Source organism: Nansenia antarctica (genome assembly GCF_963989245.1).
Source record: "Nansenia antarctica genome assembly, chromosome: 20".
Classification (NCBI taxonomy): Eukaryota; Metazoa; Chordata; class Actinopteri; order Argentiniformes; family Microstomatidae; genus Nansenia; species Nansenia antarctica.
In genome coordinates this window covers 10,197,059-10,219,108 of record NC_137693.1, presented here as the reverse complement: position 1 = coordinate 10,219,108, position 22,050 = coordinate 10,197,059, and the positions used below count along the sequence as shown (strand labels likewise).

Genomic DNA, 22,050 nt, shown 5'->3' with positions numbered 1-22,050 from the left:
CACACACACACACACACACACACACACACACACACACACACACACACACACACACACACACACACACACACACACACGCACACTTTATGACCATCGTGAAGTACAACTCAAGAGTGACCCCTAGTGTGGAAATGGTCTCAGTGCACCAGCACAGACTTCAAGACATCATAACACATAATAATAATAATAATAATAATAATAATAATAATAATAATAATAAGAAGAAGAAGAAGAAGAAGAAGAAGAAGAATATGAATCATAGTATCGTCATAATCATAATCATAATGAATTGTGTTCATTTCATGCATATTTTATAGATTGTTTATCTAATTTTATAGGGTGCTTTAGACTTTCTAACCGTCTATCTTTCCAACATTATCTATCTAACCTTTCATCCTTTCAACTACCTAGCCGTCATCTTTCCACCAGTCACTACTGCTTCACTCAGTTCAACCCATACTGATTAATCTCTTCATTACTGATCTTTCTATACATACCCTCTTCTACTTTAAATCCATTCAGCATTTCATGAGAGGCTACATTACACTCACCAAACACTTTATTAGGAACACCTGGGCCCTATTCCACAAAGCTCGATAAAGTTCTAAGCCTCGATAAAGTTCTAAGCCTCGAAAATGTTAGCTTGCGTTCGGTGCCATCAATGTGGCTCAAATAATTCGCTGCTTGGTTGAGCTCCTTCTGAGTCAGATATAATTAGCCTGGTCCCGACCAGGCTAAAACACAGGCTATAGTCATCCGTGCGTCAAAAAAGGCTCACAGGCGGAAACTAAACCCTGAACGAAAGTTCCTCATGTGTCTTTTAGGAAATATTAGTTCCCACTTCACACGAGATAGATAGATTAGATAGTTTGATTAGATAGTTTGACTGTGTGATAGATAGATAATTTGATATTTTGAAAGTGTGATCGATCGATAGATAGTTTGATTGTGTGATAGATAAGTTGATATTTTGAAAGTGTGATAGATAGATCGATAGATCAATAAAGAAAAGAGTGTAAAAAAAAAAGTTATTGTCTCAACTTGCATTGCCGTCATCACAGCGGTCTGGCTGGCGTAGTGGTTAAGGCTGCGGACTCGAGTTCCAAAGGTTGCGAGTTCGAGACTTGACTAAGTCGTTCATTTTTTTTTTTTTTTACATTTAACCGAAGATTTCATGCAAAGGTTTCAAACACCATTGTAATCGTGTCAGTTCTTGTAAATTAGCCTGCACCATAATTTTATAGCCTACAATACTTTTTTAGATGAGATTTTAGATTAGATTCAGACAACGAAATGCAGTAAAAAGTGCGTCTGAAGAGGGATTCGAACCACTGATATAAAATGACGAATAAATCTTATGGCAGCAGTCAATACCACTAGGCCATTGTGGCGATATGACGGTTTGTAGCCTGCTGCGGATATCACCACAGTAGTAATATTCATTTATTAAAATATGAACATATAACAATAACTGGGGCTAGTATGACCTATGCATTTAATCGGTCAGCAATTTCTTGCCAAACCATTTCCTTGCGGCAGTATTGCACTATTTTACATCTTATTTTTCCATCTTCATAAAAATCAATAATTCGGAATGCTGCGCAAATGTAGTACCCCTGCAGAGTGGAGTATCTTCATTTCGACAGATCGACACTTCAGGGCTTTTTATGTCTGCGTGCACGCGCCCATATCGAAGATTTGTAAGCCTGTCTTCTGTGAACACTGATGACACAAGGCTGATCCTCGTTCGAGGAATCACCTGAGGCTTGAATTCCAATCTCGAGTTGCCTGAGCGCCGCATTTATTTATAGCGCAGCTAAACTGATCCACCTTTAGTGGAATGACCCCCTGTACACCTTCTCATTCATTCAGGTGATGTAATGGTGTGGGGAATGTTTTCTTAGCACACTTTGGGCCCGTTAATACCAATCAATCATCTAATGGCTACTTCCAGCATGATAATGCACCGTGCCACAAAGCAAAAGTAATCTCAAACAGGTTCAGTGTTCTCCAGTGGCCTGCCCAGTCGCCGGATCTGAATCCAACAGAACACCTTTGGGATGTGGTAGAACAGGAGATTCACAGCTCGAAAGTGCAACCGAAAAAACCCTGCAGGAATTGCTTCAAGATGCAATCATGTCATCATGGACCAGAATCTTCTGGAATCAATGCCACAAAGAATTGAGGCTGTTTTGAGAGCAAAGGTAGGCAAAGGTAGGACCAGTACCCAGTATTAGTAGTCCTATAGTGTTTCTAATAAAGTGTTCAGTGAGTGTGTATCATAATATGGGCTACTGGTAATTCATGAAATGGTCATTGAGGGCATGTTATGCAAATCGTGAGCTTAGAATGAGAAGGTTCTATCTCCGTTTAGAATGAGAAGGTTCTATCTCCGTTTAGGGCAGTTCAGAGATATTGAGCGTCAAAGTTTTTACATTCCATTATGTTCTGTGAGATGGAACCTTTGTATTTTATTAATTACTAACTCAAAAATTTCAACATTTTAAAAATAACACCACAGGCATTAATAAACACCTAATGGATCAGATTATGTAAAAAACTCAATTTTGACAAAAATGGAGATAGAACCTTATAATTCTAACGTCACGAAATGACGCGCCATTCATTTGTAAATAGGCAAATAGGTTTGTTTGACATAGAGGCCTCTTGGTCATGCGCTCAGATGCGAGTGGGAGCGGAGAGAGCAGGAGGCTAAAGTCTACCGGTCCATTATTATATATATTATATTCCCCAACTGGATCGCATGGAAACAGCGCTCTCTCAGTTCATTATTAACTTCGCTGTGGATTGTGGGAGTTGAGCCTGGACCCTAGGCTTGTTCCACGGAGAGAGTTGACAGGAGACAGAGACATATTGCTGTGCCCTATTCTGTAAGTCATTCTCTCTCTAAGGCATGTTATACACATAGATTAATAATCCGTCGTTGAGCCGGGGTACATCCGAGATGTCTCCATTTCCCCTACCTTCATTTTGGACGTTGGCATTGTGTCGTTTTCTTCCCAGCAGGCCGAGAGATGTAGGCGATTTATTATAGCACAGATCATCATGGTTGCTGGAAATATAATGACGTTATGTTTTTTATCCCGAAAAGAAAACGCGCAGAGGCGATCTAGAGAATGTCCTTGGGTTTTTGCGTGTGTTACAGTTTTTGGAAATCGATGGACTGATATGTTATGATATTGTAAGCATATTATGCTACGATACCTGCGCACGTGATCATAGCCTATGGACTGTTTACACGCGGAAATCGTTCGGTTGACAGTTGTTGTGGGTGACCCCAAAAACGTGCTTTAATCACATTGCATCGGAATGCGTTGACATGCTGCTGACAGATGTTATCACAATTTAAAATATAGCCTATTCATGCATGCGTCAGTTGGAGTATTAACTTAAGTATACATTTACATAGGCTGCAGCTGGACCCTTCTCTTTACATTGGCATGTCATGTGTCTAAAAATATGATTTCCAGAGCCCCGATGACATGTCAAAGTTTGTATTCGTGTAGCATTTGTAATACTGTTCAAATTCACTTCGCGATCATTTGGGGGTATTAGTGTAATCAGTTCGCTTCTAAGGCCTAGTGATCTTAACAAAGCGCTAAGTGGGCCTGTGCTGATTATGGCAAAGACAATTAGCGACATTTGATTTACCTGGTACTGAATAGAGCCTTGTTATTATCCAGGTTGGCTTATTTTAATTTTAAACAAACCAAAACAACCTATAGGGAATATATATATATATATACAGAAAAACAAATCTTCTCGGAAGATTTCGTTTTTGAGCTGAGAGAAAGTACCTGATGTCCATGATGCATTTAGACATGCAAACAGTGTCCTCTTATCAATACAAATCGTAGGTCTATCTGTTGGCTCTGAAATGACACATGCATTATACACGATGTGATAGAAATCCACTGTTTTCTTCTCAATTTCTCTCAAAAAACATTTCAAGCTCGAGTGGAAAAACCCAAGCCTTAATAAAGCACACCTCAATTAGCCCATCTTCCTCTGGACGTTAAGCTGATCACACCGCAGAGCCGAACCCAACCGACTCTCTCTCTCTCTCTCTCTCTCTCTCTCTCTCTCTCTCTCTCTCTCTCTCTCTCTCTCTCTCTCTCTCTTCTCTCTCTCCCTCTCTCTCCCTCTCCCTCCCTCTCCCTCCCTCTCCCTCTCTATCTCTCTCTCTCGTGCTGTGAAAGACATGAACTAAATGATCCAGACACAGTGCGGTTTGGGTTGGCCCTGTAGTGTGATCAATGTGTACATTTACATTAAACAATGTAAACACGGCATTTGCAGGAAAAGTGCTATACAAATAAAGGTTATTATGATGATTATGATTATGATTAGGCTATTACATTTTTACCATCTAGCAAACGCCTTTTATTTCTCAAAAGCGGCTTTCAACAAATGTTGAAATGTCTAATGTAGGCCTTTGAATCTGACCCTAGCTCTGTTTGGACCCCTCTCCTCTCTACGTACTGTAGGGCCTCACACTGGTAGCGCTCCGGCAGCAATCATGTCCAGCCGAGGAGGAAAGAAGAAGGCGACCAAAACGTCGCGGTCCACCAAGGCCGGCGTGATCTTCCCCGTGGGCAGGATGCTGCGCTACATCAAGAAGGGCCTGCCCAAGTACAGGATCGGAGTGGGAGCCCCCGTCTACATGGCTGCAGTGCTGGAGTACCTTACTGGTGAGAGAGAGAGAGAGAGAGAGAAGCCTGTTTAGTGTAGTTACATTGAAGGAGGGAGAGAGAGAGAGAGAGAAGCCTGTTTAGTGTAGTTACATTGAAGGAGGGAGAGAGAGAGAGAGAGAGAGAGAGAGAAGCCTGTTTAGTGTAGTTACATTGAAGGAGGGAGAAAGAGAGAGAGAAGCCTGTTTAGAGTAGTTACGTAGAGAGAGTGAGAGAAGCCTGTTTAGAGTAGTTACGTTGGCGCAAGCAAGCAACAGAGAATCCCTGAGTCCCAAATCAACCCCTAACCCCTTCACCCTGACCATGTGTGCATATTGGTTTATCCTTTTATACAGTAGGTCACTTGTAGACATTTGTTCCCATTGCCCCTCCTGCTCCTATCTACAAACCTACAAGTCAGGCTACATCTTGACTGTCCCGCCTAAGACCTCTTCATCCCCTCTACCCCCCAGTACAGTTTCTCTACTGTAAATACATTTGAAAAATAGCGTGTGCGCGCATGCGTACTGGCTGAGATTACATCAACACAAAAAAGTGCAGTGGGTAAAAGAACGTTGCATTTGTTTGGTGTACCGTTACACCCCTACTGCTAAGTGCCAAAAATGTCATGTAATGGAACAAATCCCTCTTTCACTGTCCTGAAAAGAAGCGTGATGCCTCATGATCTATTGGTCTCTCTCTCTCTCTCTCTCTCTCTCTCAGCTGAGATCCTGGAGTTGGCGGGAAACGCCGCCAGGGACAACAAGAAGGGTCGCGTCACGCCCCGACACATCCTCCTGGCCATCGCCAACGACGAGGAGCTCAACCAGGTGAGCTGGCGGGACTGGGCCTACCAGGCCACCGTACAGTGTTGGCTCGGATACTGCACGTTCACACTGTCTTTTCCAGCAGAGATAGATTTGACTGGCATCTAAATTGTCGTCTATTTTCTGCAGCTGCTGAAGGGTGTGACCATCGCCGCGGGCGGTGTCTTACCCAACATCCACCCTGAGCTGCTGGCCAAGAAGAGGGGGTCAAAGGGCAAGTTGGAAGCTGTCATCACCCTTCCCCCCGTCAAGAAAACCAAGACCGCCACTGTGAAGAAATCGGGAGGGAAGAAGCTCAGCAGGAAGGCTAAGGCCGCAGCAAAGGCTAAGGTACGCCGTCGTCTGAGGGCCAGGAGTGTTTCAGGAATAAGCACATGGTCAGGAAAAACCTCTGTAGTACAGGCTATGTACTGTAGGTGGAGGTGCTTATTCATTTTTATAATTTAAAATATTATCTAGTTAGATTTGCTTTGGAAATTAAGAATCATTTTCTGGACAGTGTTATCCAGGCTCAGAAGTTCAAAACGTGTAATCTGGATCAGAATGATCCAGGATCAGATCTATCTGGCTGATTTTGAGTCGTACTGGGGAACTCAGCCAGCTCGATCTGATCCTTGATGGCTAAAAAAACAGAATCTGGATCATTCTGAGCCCTGATCGTCTGGGCCCTGGAGATGCTGCCTGGTGTCTCTCAGGGGATTCAGTGTGTGTGGAGTCTCTCAGGGGGTTCAGTGTCTCTCAGGGGGTTCAGTGTCTCTCAGGGGTTCAGTGTGTGTGGTGTCTCTCAGGGGTTCAGTGTGTGTGGAGTCTCTCAGGGGGTTCAGTGTGTGTGGAGTCTCTCAGGGGGTTCAGTGTGTGTGGTGTCTCAGGGGGTTCAGTGTGTGTGGTGTCTCAGGGGGTTCAGTGTGTGTGGTGTCTCAGGGGGTTCAGTGTGTGTGTGTCTCAGGGGGTTCAGTGTGTGTGGTGTCTCTCAGGTGGGTTCAGTGTGTGTGTGGAGTCTCTCAGGGGGTTCAGTGTGTGTGTGTCTCTCAGGGGGTTCAGTGTGTGTGTTTCTCTCAGGGGATTCAGTGTGTGTGGTGTTTCTTCTTCTCCCTGACCCAAAGCAGAAGCAGGCCGGGGAGGTGAGCAAAGCGGCGTCTGCAGACAGCACCACAGAAGGAACCCCCGCAGACGGCTTCACCGTCCTCTCCACCAAGGTCCTCTTCCTGGGGCAGAAGGTACAGCAGCCCCCCCCTCCCTCCTCCAACACCTTCCCACTGCTAATGCTAATGCTAATGCTACTGCTACTGCTACTGCCACACAGCTTCTCCTAGCAGCTGCTCCTAGCATCACTGGCATAAGCAAAGGCTTTATCTGCGTTCCAATTCTCCATCCGTGTCCCTGAAATGTACCCTTCCCTTCAACTCCCCAACACAGATTTAAAAGCATAAGATTGGTGTAAACACATGCTGTTACGCCAATCCCTATGGCATAGGGCCTTTGCCTTTTTATAGGCTAATTCAGGGGAAAGGGTGTAGCATTGGGATGCAGGGTTTTCTCTCTTTCACGTGTATTCAGGGTGACTTCACTGACATCTGATTACAGATTACAGATTAATATTATGTTCTGATTGATTACACTTAGTAATGGGTTTGGGTGACATTTTTGGCATTTAGCAGACGCCTTTATCCAAAGCGACTTACAACAAATACATTTGTCTTTCATGATTCTTACTACATACCTCTTCTTACCTATTCATAGATATTCACTAAAGCAGAAAAACCTACAACCCAGTTTAGAGCTATAGACCGACCTTTACCCAAGATATGTTCCCAACCCACCTGGTAGCCAATCAGAGTGAGTTTCCTGTATTCTCAGGGAGGTACTGTATGTGGAAGGGCAGTCCTACTGTACCAGTATAGTTACTTAACCAGTTGGACGAGCGACAGCCATGAATACCAGGTTAGCCTAGCCATATATGTAGCCTGTTGCCCTAGCAACACCCATGAATACATGGCTAGCCTAGGCCCATCCAATCACAGGCCCCCTCATGCGTACGTATAGCATAAATGCGACAATTCCTGCAAATCCCCCGCCCTGTGCAGTGGCACGCCATCTTTTGTCCCGTATTTGGTAGTGAGAACGTTGGCAACCCTACTAGCAACAAGCACCAGCTATGGAAGTCTTATCTGTTATCTTCCTGTGTCTATTGTAGCTTTAGGGGGACTGGGCCCTGGTTGCTTGTACAGGGACATGGCAGGGGGGGAGGCTGGTGGAGGTAGAAATCGGAGGACGGGCTCATTGTAATGCACGGAACCAAATAAGGAATGGTACCCACGACAGCGTGTTCGATACCGTTCCTCGTTCCGTCCCGTGCGTTCCGAGGAGCCCGTCCTCCGCTGTTTCTACTTCCGCCGGCCTCCGCTGTGTGTGTACCTAACAAGGGTTCCCCTTCCATGACTTCTCCCCCTGCTATGAAAACAACCCGACGCTTTGTCTCCTTTGTGAGTCTCCGCGCTGATGTCACTGCATACTCTGGCCTTACACACACACAACGCTCACACTGAACCAACAGGCTGGCTTGCTGCTTCACATGCACCAACCAGCCCATCTGGATCAGAGGTCACAAACGTGTGCTGACCTAGGATCAGTTAGATTGTAGTGAATAACATTATATGGACAGGGGACGGGGGGGCGGATCTGATCCGGGATCAGCACTCTCAGATCTCTCTGAGACGCTCTGTGGGATACAGGCCCTGGAGGGGATGTGGCTGTAGCTGTCTGCTGTTAAAACAAAATGGTGTGATGAATTATTTATGGATGTGTATGGGGTTTGTGGTGACTTTTCGAAATTAATGCAAACCCTGTGTTTACGTTGCTCTATTTGCCATGAAGCGCCCCGTTGTTGCGGGGGAAAGTTTGAAAGCACCAACTGAAACATACTGGGTTTGACATATGGCCTATTTTCTATAAAATGTTTACGACCCTCCTTTTATATGTTTTTGTTTTACTTAGATTATACGGAACAGACGCCAAAGCTAAATCAATGTAATTGAGCCTACCATTATTTTTGCAACAGTATGTTGGATGTGTTCCAGTCTTTATCCAAGTCAATATGGGGCACGGCGTCAGCACAAGACGAAGTAGCTCGCTAATCACAGATTGCTGCGACTCATGAAATGAAATCAATGGAGATTAATTATTCAAAGCGACATCAATAGCCTCGTTTACCTCTCCCTGACAGCGAGAGTTCATTGTACATATCAACCAGTATTATGTATTAATTTCGTAGTTATTGTTTGCTCTCATTATCCCTACTGTAAATCACTGAGACAAGCGTGTGTTGCTGGTGTTATTTATTTTTCTTCCCGAATAACCTAATGTACCTCACTCTGTCATATGTGACAGCAGCTGGTGAGACCCGGGAACAGGTCGGCAACCAATCATTTTGACTTTTATTCAGAAAAATGTAAATACATGTCAACCGTTGTTGAAAGTCAATGACACATTCGCTAGTCAAGCCAAAACATTGCAATGGATTCGGTGAGTAATCCCCACTACTACCTAATTAACTATAACATTACTTTACATTGTTAGCAGGCTCCCAAAACAAGCTGCGTCAGTTGACTAGCGAGTGTGTCGTTGATTTTCAACAAAGTCTGAACATTAAATCGGCTGCCGGCTTGTTACCCCTTTCACCAGAAGCTGTTACATATATTAATGTCATATCCAGTAGTTTGATAGTTATTGTAGGATTCCTATTCTGTTGTTTGCTATCTTCTCCTCTGAGCTCTACTGTACTGTACATCAGGGGAGGCTGGTGGAGGTAGAAATGAGAGGACGGGCTCACGGAACGTGGAAGGTATCAAACACACGTTCCATGCATTACATACCTTGTATGTAATATGTACTTTCATGTACCTACTTCTGCAAATCTTCTAATAAAGTTTTCAATCAATCAATCACAGTGAGCCCGTCCTCCGATTTCTACCAACATTCTTTCTTCTTCTATTATTCTTCCTGAACTGTACTTCTGTTCCTCTCTTGGGATGCTACAGTATAGAGCCAATGAACTAACATCACTCTGAATATTCTCAAATCTGAACAGTGTTTCCTCAAGTGAAGAGGGGGGGGGGGGGATTTGGGTGACCAATCGTAGCATCTTCTTCTTTTCTGGGAGGGTTTCTAAAACCCTGCACTCTTTAATACAACCCGGACCTGACAGCTACCTTTCCACTACTACCCTGTGTGGACGAGCCAGTGTTCCGCTTTTCTGCTGTTTCTGCTGCCTGTCTTCAGAGGAAGTGCCCCTCGTTGGTGCGGTGCTCTTACACACATCACACACAAGCCCCTCCCACCTCCCCTGGTCTGACACATCACACACAAGCCCCTCCCACCTCCCCTGGTCTGACACATCACACACAAGCCCCTCCCACCTCCCCTGGTCTGACACATCACACACAAGCCCCTCCCACCTCCCCTGGTCTGACACATCACACACAAGCCCCTCCCACCTCCCCTGGTTTGACACATCACACACAAGCCCCTCCCACCTCCCCTGGTCTGACACATCACACACAAGCACCTCCCACCTCCCCTGGTCTGACACAACCCACACTAGGCTCTTCCTCGTCCCCTGGACTGACCCCATCCTTAGCCCTGCCACGTGTGTGGAACTGAGTCCTGGCCAGTTCAAAACAACACACATCATGTACAGCACCTCCTATATCATGTACAGAATCTCCTATATCATGCACAGCACCTCCTATATCACGCACAGCACCTCCTGGTTAAGCCCTCAAGTCTTGCACCGAATGAAACGGTGAATCGCGACCACGGCAAAAGCACACCGCAGTGGAAATGTAGCTGCTCAGTTGTCCGATTGTTAAGGTGTGGTGTGGTGTGGGTGGTTTGGTGTGTGAAGCTATCTTCTAATGGCTTTGCTTCCCCCCCCTCCTCCCCTCCCTCCCTCCCTCCCCCCCGCGGCATGCAGCTCAACCTCATTCACAGTGAGGTCAGTAACCTGGCTGGCTTTGACGTGGAGGGCATAATCAACCCCACCAATGCTGACATTGACCTAAAAGATGACCTAGGTGAGCTCCCGTAGAAGGCTCTTGGCGGTTTGAAAAATCCTTGAAGAAGCTGAAATTTGAAACTGAAACCCTGGGCTAAAATAACGAATCTCAAGGTACTTTTTTGGTTGAAGTCTCCCTTTTTAAATGGGTTTTAATTACAGAAACAAATGTATTTTGATTATAACGGACGCAATCGTAGCTATGCTACAGAACACACAATGGAGTACGAATACAAGTCTGATTGTCGTGAATCTACAAATGCAGATTCCCTTCTTAAGAATGGTTTTGTCATCAGAATGATTAGAAATACTCAAGATGACGTTCAAGGATTTCTCAAATCTCCACAGAACGGATGTGTGTCCCCCTCCTCTGCCTGTTGTAGTTGTTAGTATTGGGCGTCTGTCTGTCTGTCTGTCTCTTAACTGAGCGGTCAGACAGTCTCTGTATTCCCAGTCGCCTCCTTTTTTACCATCACAAGTAAAGAAGGAGCTCTCTCTCTCTCACACACCTCTTTGTCTCTTTCTCCCCCCCCACCCCTCTTTCGTTTCATCTTTTCATTCCCCTTTTTACTTTCTTCATTGTATTCCCATCCTTATGATCTCCCTCCTCCCACTCACTGTGTTTTTACCCCATGTTGTTTGCCTGTTGTTGTTGTCGTTGTCGTTTGTAGTTGCAAGTTGTGCAAGCCGACATTTCCACCGTCGACAGCGATGCTGTTGTACACCCGACCAACTCCACCCTCTACACTGGTGGTGAAGTAGGTAATGGAACCCTCATCATCACCATGGAAACCCTGTTGCTTGCCAGCACCCGTCAGTCCCTTCCCATAATGCCTCTTCTTCCTCCTATTGGATGATTGTTCTCCACGGTTACAGACAACAGCTAGTATCTTTGCCAAGGGCAATAAAAGCTATATTAAGGATGTTAATGCCTTACGAAAGGAAAAACTCATTGAACCGCTAATTACTAGATATAACAAGCTGACTGCTAACAATTAACAGACTTCCATATTTGCGCTTGTTGATACTGTAGGCTCTGATACTATAAATAGTGTCGCTGTTCTGTTGTCTGTTATGGCTGGAAGAACATGCACCAGCGCTTTGTTTTGTTGATATCCAAAAGGCCTCAATTATGTTTTAATAGGCCTCCTCACATCTGCCTGCCTGTCTTGCATTGTTTGAATCTGTTGGGTGTTTGTTTGTTGGCTGGAATGTTGATTCATCTGGCTCATTTTTCCCCTCCTCTCGGAGTTCCTGCCTGGCTGCGTTTACTTCCCGTCAACCGGAACTACATAGACAGGGGCCGTTATAAACCTTAAAGTCATCATCTCCCACCATTTTGGTCAAGTAAAAAAAAAAATAAGTGAATTTAAGTGAGCTATTAAGTGAAAAATACTTCAGTAGTAATAACTATTCTAGGGTCAGTTCCCAGAAAGCTTCATTAACACTTGAGATCTTCGTAAGTCTGCTGTAGACTATGGTAGCCTATCTTCTTAAGTCTGTCGTAGCTTTTTTCGGAAACTGATCCCTGGTTGCTTGTACGGTATGTAGTACAGTACATGCCAGGGGAGGCTGGCGGAGGTAGGAATCGGAGGCCGGGATCTTTGTAATGCATGGAACGGAATGAGGAATGGTATCGAACATGTGGTTGATATATTTCCTCATTCCATGCATAAGAATGAGCCCATCCTCCGATTTCTACCTCCTCCAGCCTCCTCAGCTACGTGGGAAGCATGGTGTCGTCTCAGAGGGGCCTGAGGGGAGATGAGTGAACAACGCTGGCCCATAGAGGATACGACAACAGGATCTATCAGGGGAGGCTGCTGGAGATGCCCGTCCTCCGTTTTCTACCTCCACCAGCCTCCCCTGGTATCCATGGCTACTGTATCTATGCCCTTTCTGCCCAGTGTAGACCCAGCATGTCAGCAGTCTGTCTGTCTGTCTGTGTACCCGTCCATCCCTCCTCGTCTGTCTGTCTGTCTGTCTGTCTGTCTGTGTACCCGTCCATCCCTCCTCGTCTGTCTGTCTGTCTGTCTGTAACCATGGCGACGGGAGGCCACTAACAACCCCAGCCTGTGTCCCCCTCCTGCAGGAAATGCTCTGGAGAAGAAGGGAGGGAAGGAGCTCGTGGATGCGATCCTGGAGCTGAGGAAGAAGAACGGCCCCCTGGAGGTGGCTGGAGGTACTGCACAGCATGGAATAGATTGAAGTAGAGTAGAATAAAATATAATAGGGAATTGGAATAGGACTGGGAAGGGGGACATGGATGGCGGATGGCACACGCACATGCACGCACACGCACACACACACACACACACACACACACACACACACACACAGCCACACACACAGCTGGGACAGGGCTTGGTCACTCAGCGCCTGTCCAACACGCAGGATGATGTCATAGAGGATCAGTGCTCTGCTCATGACTGCGGTGGGACACACTTCATCAACACACACGCAGCTTTCACTGGGGCCTCTTTGCTGGATCTCTTCCTCTCACACACACACACACACACACACACACACACAAACACATAAGTAGATGAACAGGTGACTAAACGCCAATCCTGTAGAGCTCAGAAAGGAGGGATTCACCAGACGTCTGCCTTTAAGTGAGAAACCACTCTCCTCTCCTCCTCATGGGAGCGCAGTCTGATGTACTGTGTGTGTGTGTGTGTGTGTGTGTGTGTGTGTGTGTGTGTGTGTGTGTTACTGTACATCTCTATCGTTGGAGAAAAGTTCACACACCTTGGCTTGCTCCAGGTTTTCCAGAGTGAATAACTAAACTTAGAAAAAGACAGGAAAAGGAACTTGAGCTACAGGCTACACTACTGGCTTTCTTGCTACTTCACATTTCAGTGGAAAGATACCAACCTTTCAGTCCGACAGGCTGTTTTTACATCTTCAGAAAAGGAGGCGGGACATCCAGCAACGAGCGAACGCAAGTCGTCATGTAAACTTGCACCTGAGATGAGTGTCTGAGGACAGTCCTGGGCAGAATCAGCTGAACGCTATCAGGAACAACATCGCTAACGCTAACTAATTAGACGCTGTATGAATATTGGTCAATTGTACACGTTCGTGAGAGTTAGTGCAACTGGCATCGGTTCTAAAATTCCTTTCTCACCCTTGTGAGGCGTTCTGTATGATAGACATTTATTTCCATCATTGTCATTGAGCAGACACTTTTTTTTTAATCCAAAGCGACTTATAATAAATACATAACTCTGTCTGAAGTAAGTGAATGAACTATACATTAGTCATTGTAAGTATAACAATAACAATAATAAAGTATAACAATAATCTTTGTTCGCCGCTTCTCCGCCCGAAATCTAGGTGTAATTGAAGTATACAGAGTAGATTGTCCTACAAAGACACTTAGATTTAGTAATCAAAAAAGTATAATATGATATGATGCAGAGATATGATAGACATGATGTATAGATATGATAGAGACATGATATGACCACTTTTCAAAAAATGCCGGTCGAAAGAGGACGCTGGCGTTGCTTGTTCTCCGCTTCTCTGCCCGAAATCTAGGTGTAATTGCAGTAACCAGAGTAGATTGTCCTACAAAGACACTTAGATTTAGTAATCCAAAAATGTATTAGACCCCTATACTTTCTTTTATATATTTTAATTTTTTTGTTTCTTTTTATGTTACTACTCGATCTTTTCAGTTTGTAAAGCGTCTTTGAGTGTCTAGAAAAGCGCTATATAAGTCGAATGTATTATTATTATTATTATTATAACCTTCGATAAGAACAAGTGCCATCAGCTGTCACAGTGCTAGAGAAAGAGGAACAAAACTAAACAGTTTGTGTTTTCTTTATTTAACAGCGAGTAGGCCTATACTTATTTATGATTATCACATCCCAGAGGGTTTAGAATCTATCCCTCCATTCTCCTCTCTCCTTTATCCTGAAACATCGGACCCAATGGGACTGATGGGACAAGCCAATCATCCTTAAGTCACTTTGGTCCCCACTAAGGACGCACGTTTGGCGGCTGCTCTCGTGTTGAAGTCCCCACTGTCCCCCTCTCCTTCTCAGTGTCCCCCCCCCCTCTCCTTCCCCCCCTCTCCTCTCTCAGGTCCCATCTGGTGATCAGCTGTCGTCCACTCTGCAGTCTTAAGCCAGTCCAGGCCACTCACACGCTGGCTGAGGGATAATGAAACCTGACTAGAGGGTTTCTCACCACGTACAGACAGACACACACACACACACACACACACACACATGCTCACACACACACACACACACACACACATACGCACACTTGCACATCCCCCCCCCCCACACACACACACACACACTTGCAAATTCCCCCCCACACACACACACGGTCACACACACACACACACACACACACACACAACCACACACACACGGGGCTAATGAAGTCAGACTGGAGGGTTTCTCACTTCACAGTGTGGGCCGCCGTCAGGGGCTTTGGCAGGGTTACAGTGTGGCTGGGCCGCCTGATGTAAGACAAACCTACGTGCTCCGCAGACCAACACAGCCTCTCTCTCTCTCTCTCTGCCGATTAGCTCCAGGCCCTGGCCCTCCTCCCTCCTCCTCTCACCCAGCCAGCCCACCTTTCATGTGGGATCTAAGAGCTCAGTCCCTCTGGAGAAGTGATTTCTCAAAAACCCTCCCGTCTAATTCCCTCGTCTCAACAGCATTAAGCTGTTGGACCATTTTTCGGCTCTCCTTTTTCTTCTATAAACTTGAATAAAGTGTGTCTCCCCCCGCCCACCAATCCTAGTAACCGAGACAGTCCCAGAGCTTGTATACTCTCAGATGTGATAAAAAAATGTTGAAAGACTTTCATTGATGAAACCGTTAATCTATCTCACTCTCTCTCTTTCTCTCTCTCCTTTTTCCTCTTCTGTCTCTTTCTTTCCCTCTCTTCCACTTTCTCTCTCCCTCCTGACCCCCCCTCTCTCTCCGTCACCCTTTCCCCCCGCCGATCTCTCTCTCACCCCCCCCCCCTCAGCCGTCGTGACCTCAGGGTTCGGCCTCCCAGCTAAGTTTGTGATCCACTGTAACAGTCCAGGCTGGGGCTCAGACAAGTGTGAGGAGCTGCTGGACAAGACGGTGAAGAACTGCCTGGCCCTGGCCGACAAGGAGAAGCTCAAGTCTGTCGCCTTCCCCTCCATCGGCAGTGGAAGGTACCATACCCCCACCTCCTCCCCTTTAACATGGTACCATACCCCCACCTCCTCCCCTTTAACATGGTACCATACCCCCACCTCCTCCCCTTTAAGATGGTACCATACCCCCACCTCCTCACCTTTGACCTTTAGATGGACGGCACCCAAATTCTGCTTTAATTTAATTACTGGTTACCTTATCTCCTTATCATGTGTAGGATGTGTGTTATTCTGAACTATGATCTGAGCATAACCACACAACTTCAAGGTGCTACCCATCAAATTAGCATCTGATCATCATATTTCTAATGTTTAGTTTAGTTTGGGTCCAGCTTAGGTCGGAAATGTGTTAATAATATAGGGCATGTAGGTTAAGAAGAGAATGATTCGATGTGTTATCTCAAGTGATTATTATGAGATAATGCAATGATAATGACATCAAAGTTTAGAATGAAGTTGTGTCGGGCTGCACCTAACGGTTGTTTTTTTATCAATTTAATCTAACAATTATTTTACCGATCGGTCAGTTAATCTAACAATTACTTTACCCAAAATAAACCAATCAATCATCTTCTCTTAAAAACAAACAAGTGTAACAAAAAACAAAGTATGCACTGCAGGGCATTATTCTGCAACAGAAAATAGCCCGGTCTTAACTGCCAATCTCCGTTTTACAGTCCAACATAAAATCGCTCCAAAATTAAAGCAAGAGCTTGTTCAATTGAGGTAAAAGGAATAAACTGCAGCCATCTGGGGTCTGCATGGATTCCTTTTGTGGACACACTGCTTTGCCTCATCCTGAAACAGATGATAATAGTGGCATATTTTAAAATGAGTCTAATTTAACATTTTATTACTACTATTATTATTATTAATAATAATAATATGAATAATAATATCATAACACAGCAGTGATGTTGAAATTAGACTCATTTTAAAATATGCCACTTATCATCTTTTTCAGGATGAGGGTTATTATTAATCAAATAATAAAGATTTAAAAAATACTGGACTTCAAATTCAAACTCGTACATGGCCTGGCCGTTAAAGTAAACAGAGTTTGAATGACACGGTTAGATGACGCATGGTGTAACGTTTGGTTAGCAGCAGTGCAGAAATGACTTGTAACATGGCGGCGATGAAGAAACATCTAGAAAAGCTACATTTTAAGTGACTGCTAGGTCACGTTCGGCGTGTTGATAATCCTCATGCTTGCTGGGCGGGGTCGAAAAGTCAACAGGATTTACGGTGCTGTCTTGCTGCCGTCGTCACAAAACACCCAAGTGTTCATGCAGAGCAGTTGGACTGCTGTGATAAGCCATTTCCAATTTGCAGAGCTTAGAGAGCACCACACTGTTGGGTCTAAAACCCACACTTTAGTTTAGATGATCGTGAATCCATGCTTAGATCGGGCGCAGCCATCTTGCAACGCGCCAACGCATGTTATGCAAATCGATTACGCTGACACGTACCCAAGTTTGGTACTGATGAGGGGGGGGGGGTGAATCATCATGACCTCCCATACGACCTATGGGTGAATCATCTTGACCTCCCATAGCAACAAGCTATAGACGTGTTTGATGTAAAAATAATAAAAAGCATTAAAATGCACTCCATGTTGTGGCAAATTGGCCAGGCTGGCGGTAGATAGAAAGAGAGCCGCAGACTCCAGCTCCGATGCCAATGAATTATTTAACCAACGTTTCGGCAGCAAGCTGCCTTCTACAGGGCGTCAATGAAAACACACTGAGGTTCAGTCATATTTAAAACATTTCGCATATCGCGTTTGATTCCACTCCGTTGCATTTCAACAAGCCGGTCCTCCGATTGTTTCTACCTCCGCCAGCCTCCCCTGATTTCCATCGTTCTTGTACTGGATGTCGAGGAGAGCGTTCTACTGGATTTCAATGCGATCACATTCAATAGATTCATACAGAACATTTGAAACAAATAAAATGCATTATTGGAATGTGATGATTGTATGTTTTTTTTTAATATTCCAGAAGGTATTGCTGCCGTCCTAATATCCGATTCTCCTTCCCCAGAATGAATTTTTCATTCATATTTATATCTTACTTGATTTTATATCTATGCTCCTTGGCGGTTTTTGCACTACTTGTTTTTTTAATTCTTCTTCTTATTATTCTTATGTTGCCTGTTTGCACCAATCTACGACAGCAAATTCCTTGTACGTGAAAACCTTACTTGGCGAATAAAGTCATTCTGATTGTGATTCTCAGGAACGGGTTCCCTAAGCAGACGGCCGCCCAGCTGATCCTGAAGGCCATCTCCAGCTACTTCGTGTCCACCATGTCCTCCTCCATCAAGACCGTTTACTTCGTGCTGTTCGACAGCGAGAGCATAGGGATCTTCGTACAGGAAATGGCCAAGCTTGAAACAAGCTAAACTTCCTGTCTCTTCCTCAACCCTCCCCCCATCCCCCCACCCCCCCACCCCTTCTGGATTTTCTGAGGGGAAAAAAGAAAGAAGTTTACTAGTGATTTTTTTTGTTTTAAAAAAACAAAAAAACAAAACCATTTTTTGAGCAGGGGAAATCGTTTTTTTTGCATATATGTTATTATATTTTATTTTATTGAGATATTATCCTTGAGATTGTTGTCGGCACTGATGAGGTTTATTTCGATGCACTGCTTCCCTGAGGGCTTCATCAGGTGGGTGGAGGTACGTCGGGGATACCTACGCTCTTTGATCTGAAAGGTAGTTGCACTCCGAGTGTTTGCATCACTGTGTGTTTTGCAGGGAGGCTGGAACCAGCCTCCCCTGGTTCTTTACGTAGCGAGGACAGAACAGTTGTCTGTCTCTATCTGTAAAAAAAAGAATAATAAGATAATAGAGAGATTATATATCAGGTGAAAGAAGGCATCATTTAATTTTGTGTTTGTGCGTTGTGTGTTGCACCCATCTATTTGCCTCTCTTTGAAGAGGCTGCACCTTCTATGTTCATAAATGTTTATTATCAATGTCATATAGATGGAGTGTCGGTGAAATATTAGAGCGTAATATTGGATAGGGTTTTTCCTTTTAAGAACGTTTTTATTCTAATTTTCTCTTTGCCAACTGGAAAAAAAAAAGAATTTCGAAAAAGAAAATTTGTTTGTGTTTTTATTAAGTTATAATTAAACGGCTATGGCATACATTTTGTTTGAAGAATCGTTCTCTGATGGTTGTTGGTAACAACTCCTCAATGACCACTAGATGGCGCTCTATAGTCAGGAATAAATCTCTAACAGGGCCATTTTATGTGCTGGAATAACTCCTTTAATTTAGATGTCTAAAATGGACAGACAGCCATGTGAGAATGTGTGCATCTGAATGGACACACATTATCCAACGGCTCAAAAAAGCAACATTGTGTTTGGGATTTTCAATACTGTACCTTTCTAATGTCATGTCTTGAAGACAGAATGCTTTCTAAATATTGCTGAAATTGATTATATAGAAGTATCCAATCCGATAATAAAATGCTTTGAAAAAAATGGTATGTCCCTTGCTATTCCATTGGGATTGTGTGTGTGTGTGTGTGTGTGTGTGTGTGTGTGTGTGTGTGTGTGTGTGTGTGTGTGTGTGTGTGTGTGTGTGACGTAATAGCTTTAGTTTTGGGTGTTGTGCTGTGGGTGAATACATACTAGGTGTGTATAAGATGTGTCATTGATGACCTATATATAATAACAGTGTTATGTGTGTGTCATTGATATTGATGGTATATAATATCTGTGTGTGTGTGTGGAAGGTAATAGGTTTAGTTGTGTGTTTTGTGCTGTGGGTGAATACATACATAGGTGTGTACCAAGAGGGATAACCCTTTGAGTCTTGGGTAACGTGGTACACACAAGGCGGTGTGTTTGTGGTGTAGCGGTGCGACCCGACCCCAGGCCTCTCCTCAGCCTGGGGCTGTGTTGGCAGGGTGCTCTGAGGACCAGGAGTCAGACCGGGGTCACTTTCCCAGCGCCGCAGCCTGAGAGGGAGGCCGGGACCACGGACCTCCTCGAAGGGCTCCCATCTGAAGGCTAATCCACAGGAAATACAGGCAGGTCCCCCCCCCCAGCCTCCCCTCCACCCTCTCATACCCCCCTCTCCCTTCCCTGCTCCCTCCTGCCCCCCCCGCCCCTCATTCGCTCCAAGCTCTGTAAATTCAAAGCATCTGTAAGAAGCGGGCCTAGCCAGTCCGCCCTGTGAAAAGGGCCGCGTTCCCAGAGCCGCTGCAAGATGAAATTTTATTCTTTGCACGAAAAAATTACGGAGAGAAAAAACAAAATAAAGTAAAACAAACACTGGCGGAGATCAAGGCGGAGGGTAAGGAGCTGGTCATCAGAGATCTGCCAGCCAGTCCAGAGTTGTTCACAGGAGGAATGTAATATGTCCTTCATTATGGTGCTGACATAAGCCTAGTCTGGGACCCTACATAGGCCTACACTGGGACCCTACATAGGCCTAGTCTGGGACCCTACATAGGCCTACACCATGACTATATATAGGCCTACACTGGGACCCTACATATGCCTACACTGGGACCCTACATAGGCCTACAGTGGGACCCTACATAGGCCTAGTCTGGGACCCTACATAGGCCTACTCAGACCCTACAAAGGCCTAGTCTGGGACCCTACATAGACCTAGTCTGGGACCCTACATAGGCCTACACTGGGACCCTACATAGGCCTACACTGGGACCCTATATAGGCCTACACTGGGACCCTACATAGGCCTAGTCTGGGACCCTACATAGGCTTAGTCTGGGACCCTACATAGGCCTAGTCTGGGACCCTACATAGGCCTACACCTTGACTCTATATAGGCCTACACTGGGACCCTACATACAACTACAGTGGTATACATAGGCCTAGTCTGGGACCCTACATAGGCCTAGTCTGGGACCCTACATAGGCCTAGTCTGACACCCTACATAGGCCTAGTCTGGGACCCTACATAGGCCTAGTCTGGGACCCTACATAGGCCTAGTCTGGGACCCTACATAGGCCTACACTTGGACCCTACATAGGCCTACTCAGACCCTACAAAGGCCTAGTCTGGGACCCTACATAGGCCTAGTCTGGGACCCTACATAGGCCTACACTTGGACCCTACATAGGCCTACTCAGACCCTACAAAGGCCTAGTCTGACACCCTACATAGGCCTAGTCTGGGACCCTACATAGGCCTACTCAGACCCTACAAAGGCCTAGTCTGGGACCCTACATAGGCCTACACTGGGACCCTACATAGGCCTACACTGGGACCCTACATTGGCCTACACTGGGACCCTACATAGGCCTAGTCTGGGACCCTACATAGGCCTACACTGGGACCCTACATTGGCCGACACCTTGACCCTACATAGGCCTAGTCTGGGACCCTACATAGGCCTACACTGGGACCCTACATAGGCCTACACTGGGACCCTACATAGGCCTACACTGGGACCCTACATAGGCCTACACTGGGACCCTACATAGGCCTACACTGGGACCCTACATAGGCCTACACTGGGACCCTACATAAGCCTAGTCTGGGACCCTACATAAGCCTACTCTGAGATCCTACATAGGCCTAGTCTGACACCCTACATAGGCCTAGTCTGGGACCCTACATAGGCCTAGTCTGGGACCCTACATAGGCCTAGTCTGGGACCCTACATAGGCCTACACCTTGACTCTATATAGGCCTACACTGGGACCCTACACAGGCCTAGTCTGGGACCCTACATAGGCCTACACCTTGACTCTATATAGGCCTACACTGGGACCCTACATACAACTACAGTGGTATACATAGGCCTAGTCTGACACCCTACATAGGCCTAGTCTGGGGCCCTACATAGGCCTAGTCTGGGGCCCTACATAGGCGTAGTCTGGGACCCTACATAGGCCTACACCTTGACTCTACATAGGCCTAGTCTGGTATATGTAGGTTTACTCTGAGCCTCTCTAGTATACGTACATACAGTACAGGCCTACTGTAGGCCTACGCCAGCCTGTCTCAGTACTGTAAACCCACCAGCTGGTGACTCCATTTATTTACTCCACTACAGAGGTGTCTGTGTTGAGTGTGTTGTTCTGACTACCTGTCCGCCTGCCTACCTGTCTACCTACGTACCTGTCTGCCTGCCTACCTGCCTACCTGTCTATCTACGTACCTACCTACATACCTGTCCGCCTGCCTACCTGTCTACCTACGTACCTGTCTGCCTGCCTACCTGCCTACCTGTCTATCTACGTACCTACCTACATACCTGTCCGCCTGCCTACCTGTCTACCTACGTACGTACCTACCTACGTACCTGTCTGCCTGCCTGCCTGCCTA

General features: G+C 45.6%; 1 protein-coding gene across 3 annotated transcripts; it reads left to right on the top strand.

Annotated features, from left to right (window-relative positions):
- The first annotated feature begins 2,800 nt into the window (after positions 1-2,800).
- On the top strand, positions 2,801-19,163 carry macroh2a1 (macroH2A.1 histone). 3 transcript variants are annotated; one of them, XM_080549633.1, is made up of 9 exons: positions 2,801-2,891; positions 4,509-4,712; positions 5,415-5,521; positions 5,648-5,848; positions 6,625-6,735; positions 11,243-11,333; positions 12,664-12,753; positions 15,573-15,747; positions 17,970-19,163. In XM_080549633.1, exons 2-9 carry the CDS (start codon positions 4,541-4,543, stop codon positions 18,133-18,135), a joined length of 1,113 nt encoding a protein of 370 aa, XP_080405759.1. In that variant the 5' UTR covers positions 2,801-2,891; positions 4,509-4,540; the 3' UTR covers positions 18,136-19,163. The 3 variants fall into 3 exon arrangements, with proteins under 3 accessions (XP_080405759.1, XP_080405760.1, XP_080405758.1); XM_080549634.1 differs by lacking the exon at positions 11,243-11,333 and adding an exon at positions 10,491-10,590; XM_080549632.1 differs by having other exon boundaries at positions 6,622-6,735.
- Positions 19,164-22,050: the final 2,887 nt, after the last annotated feature.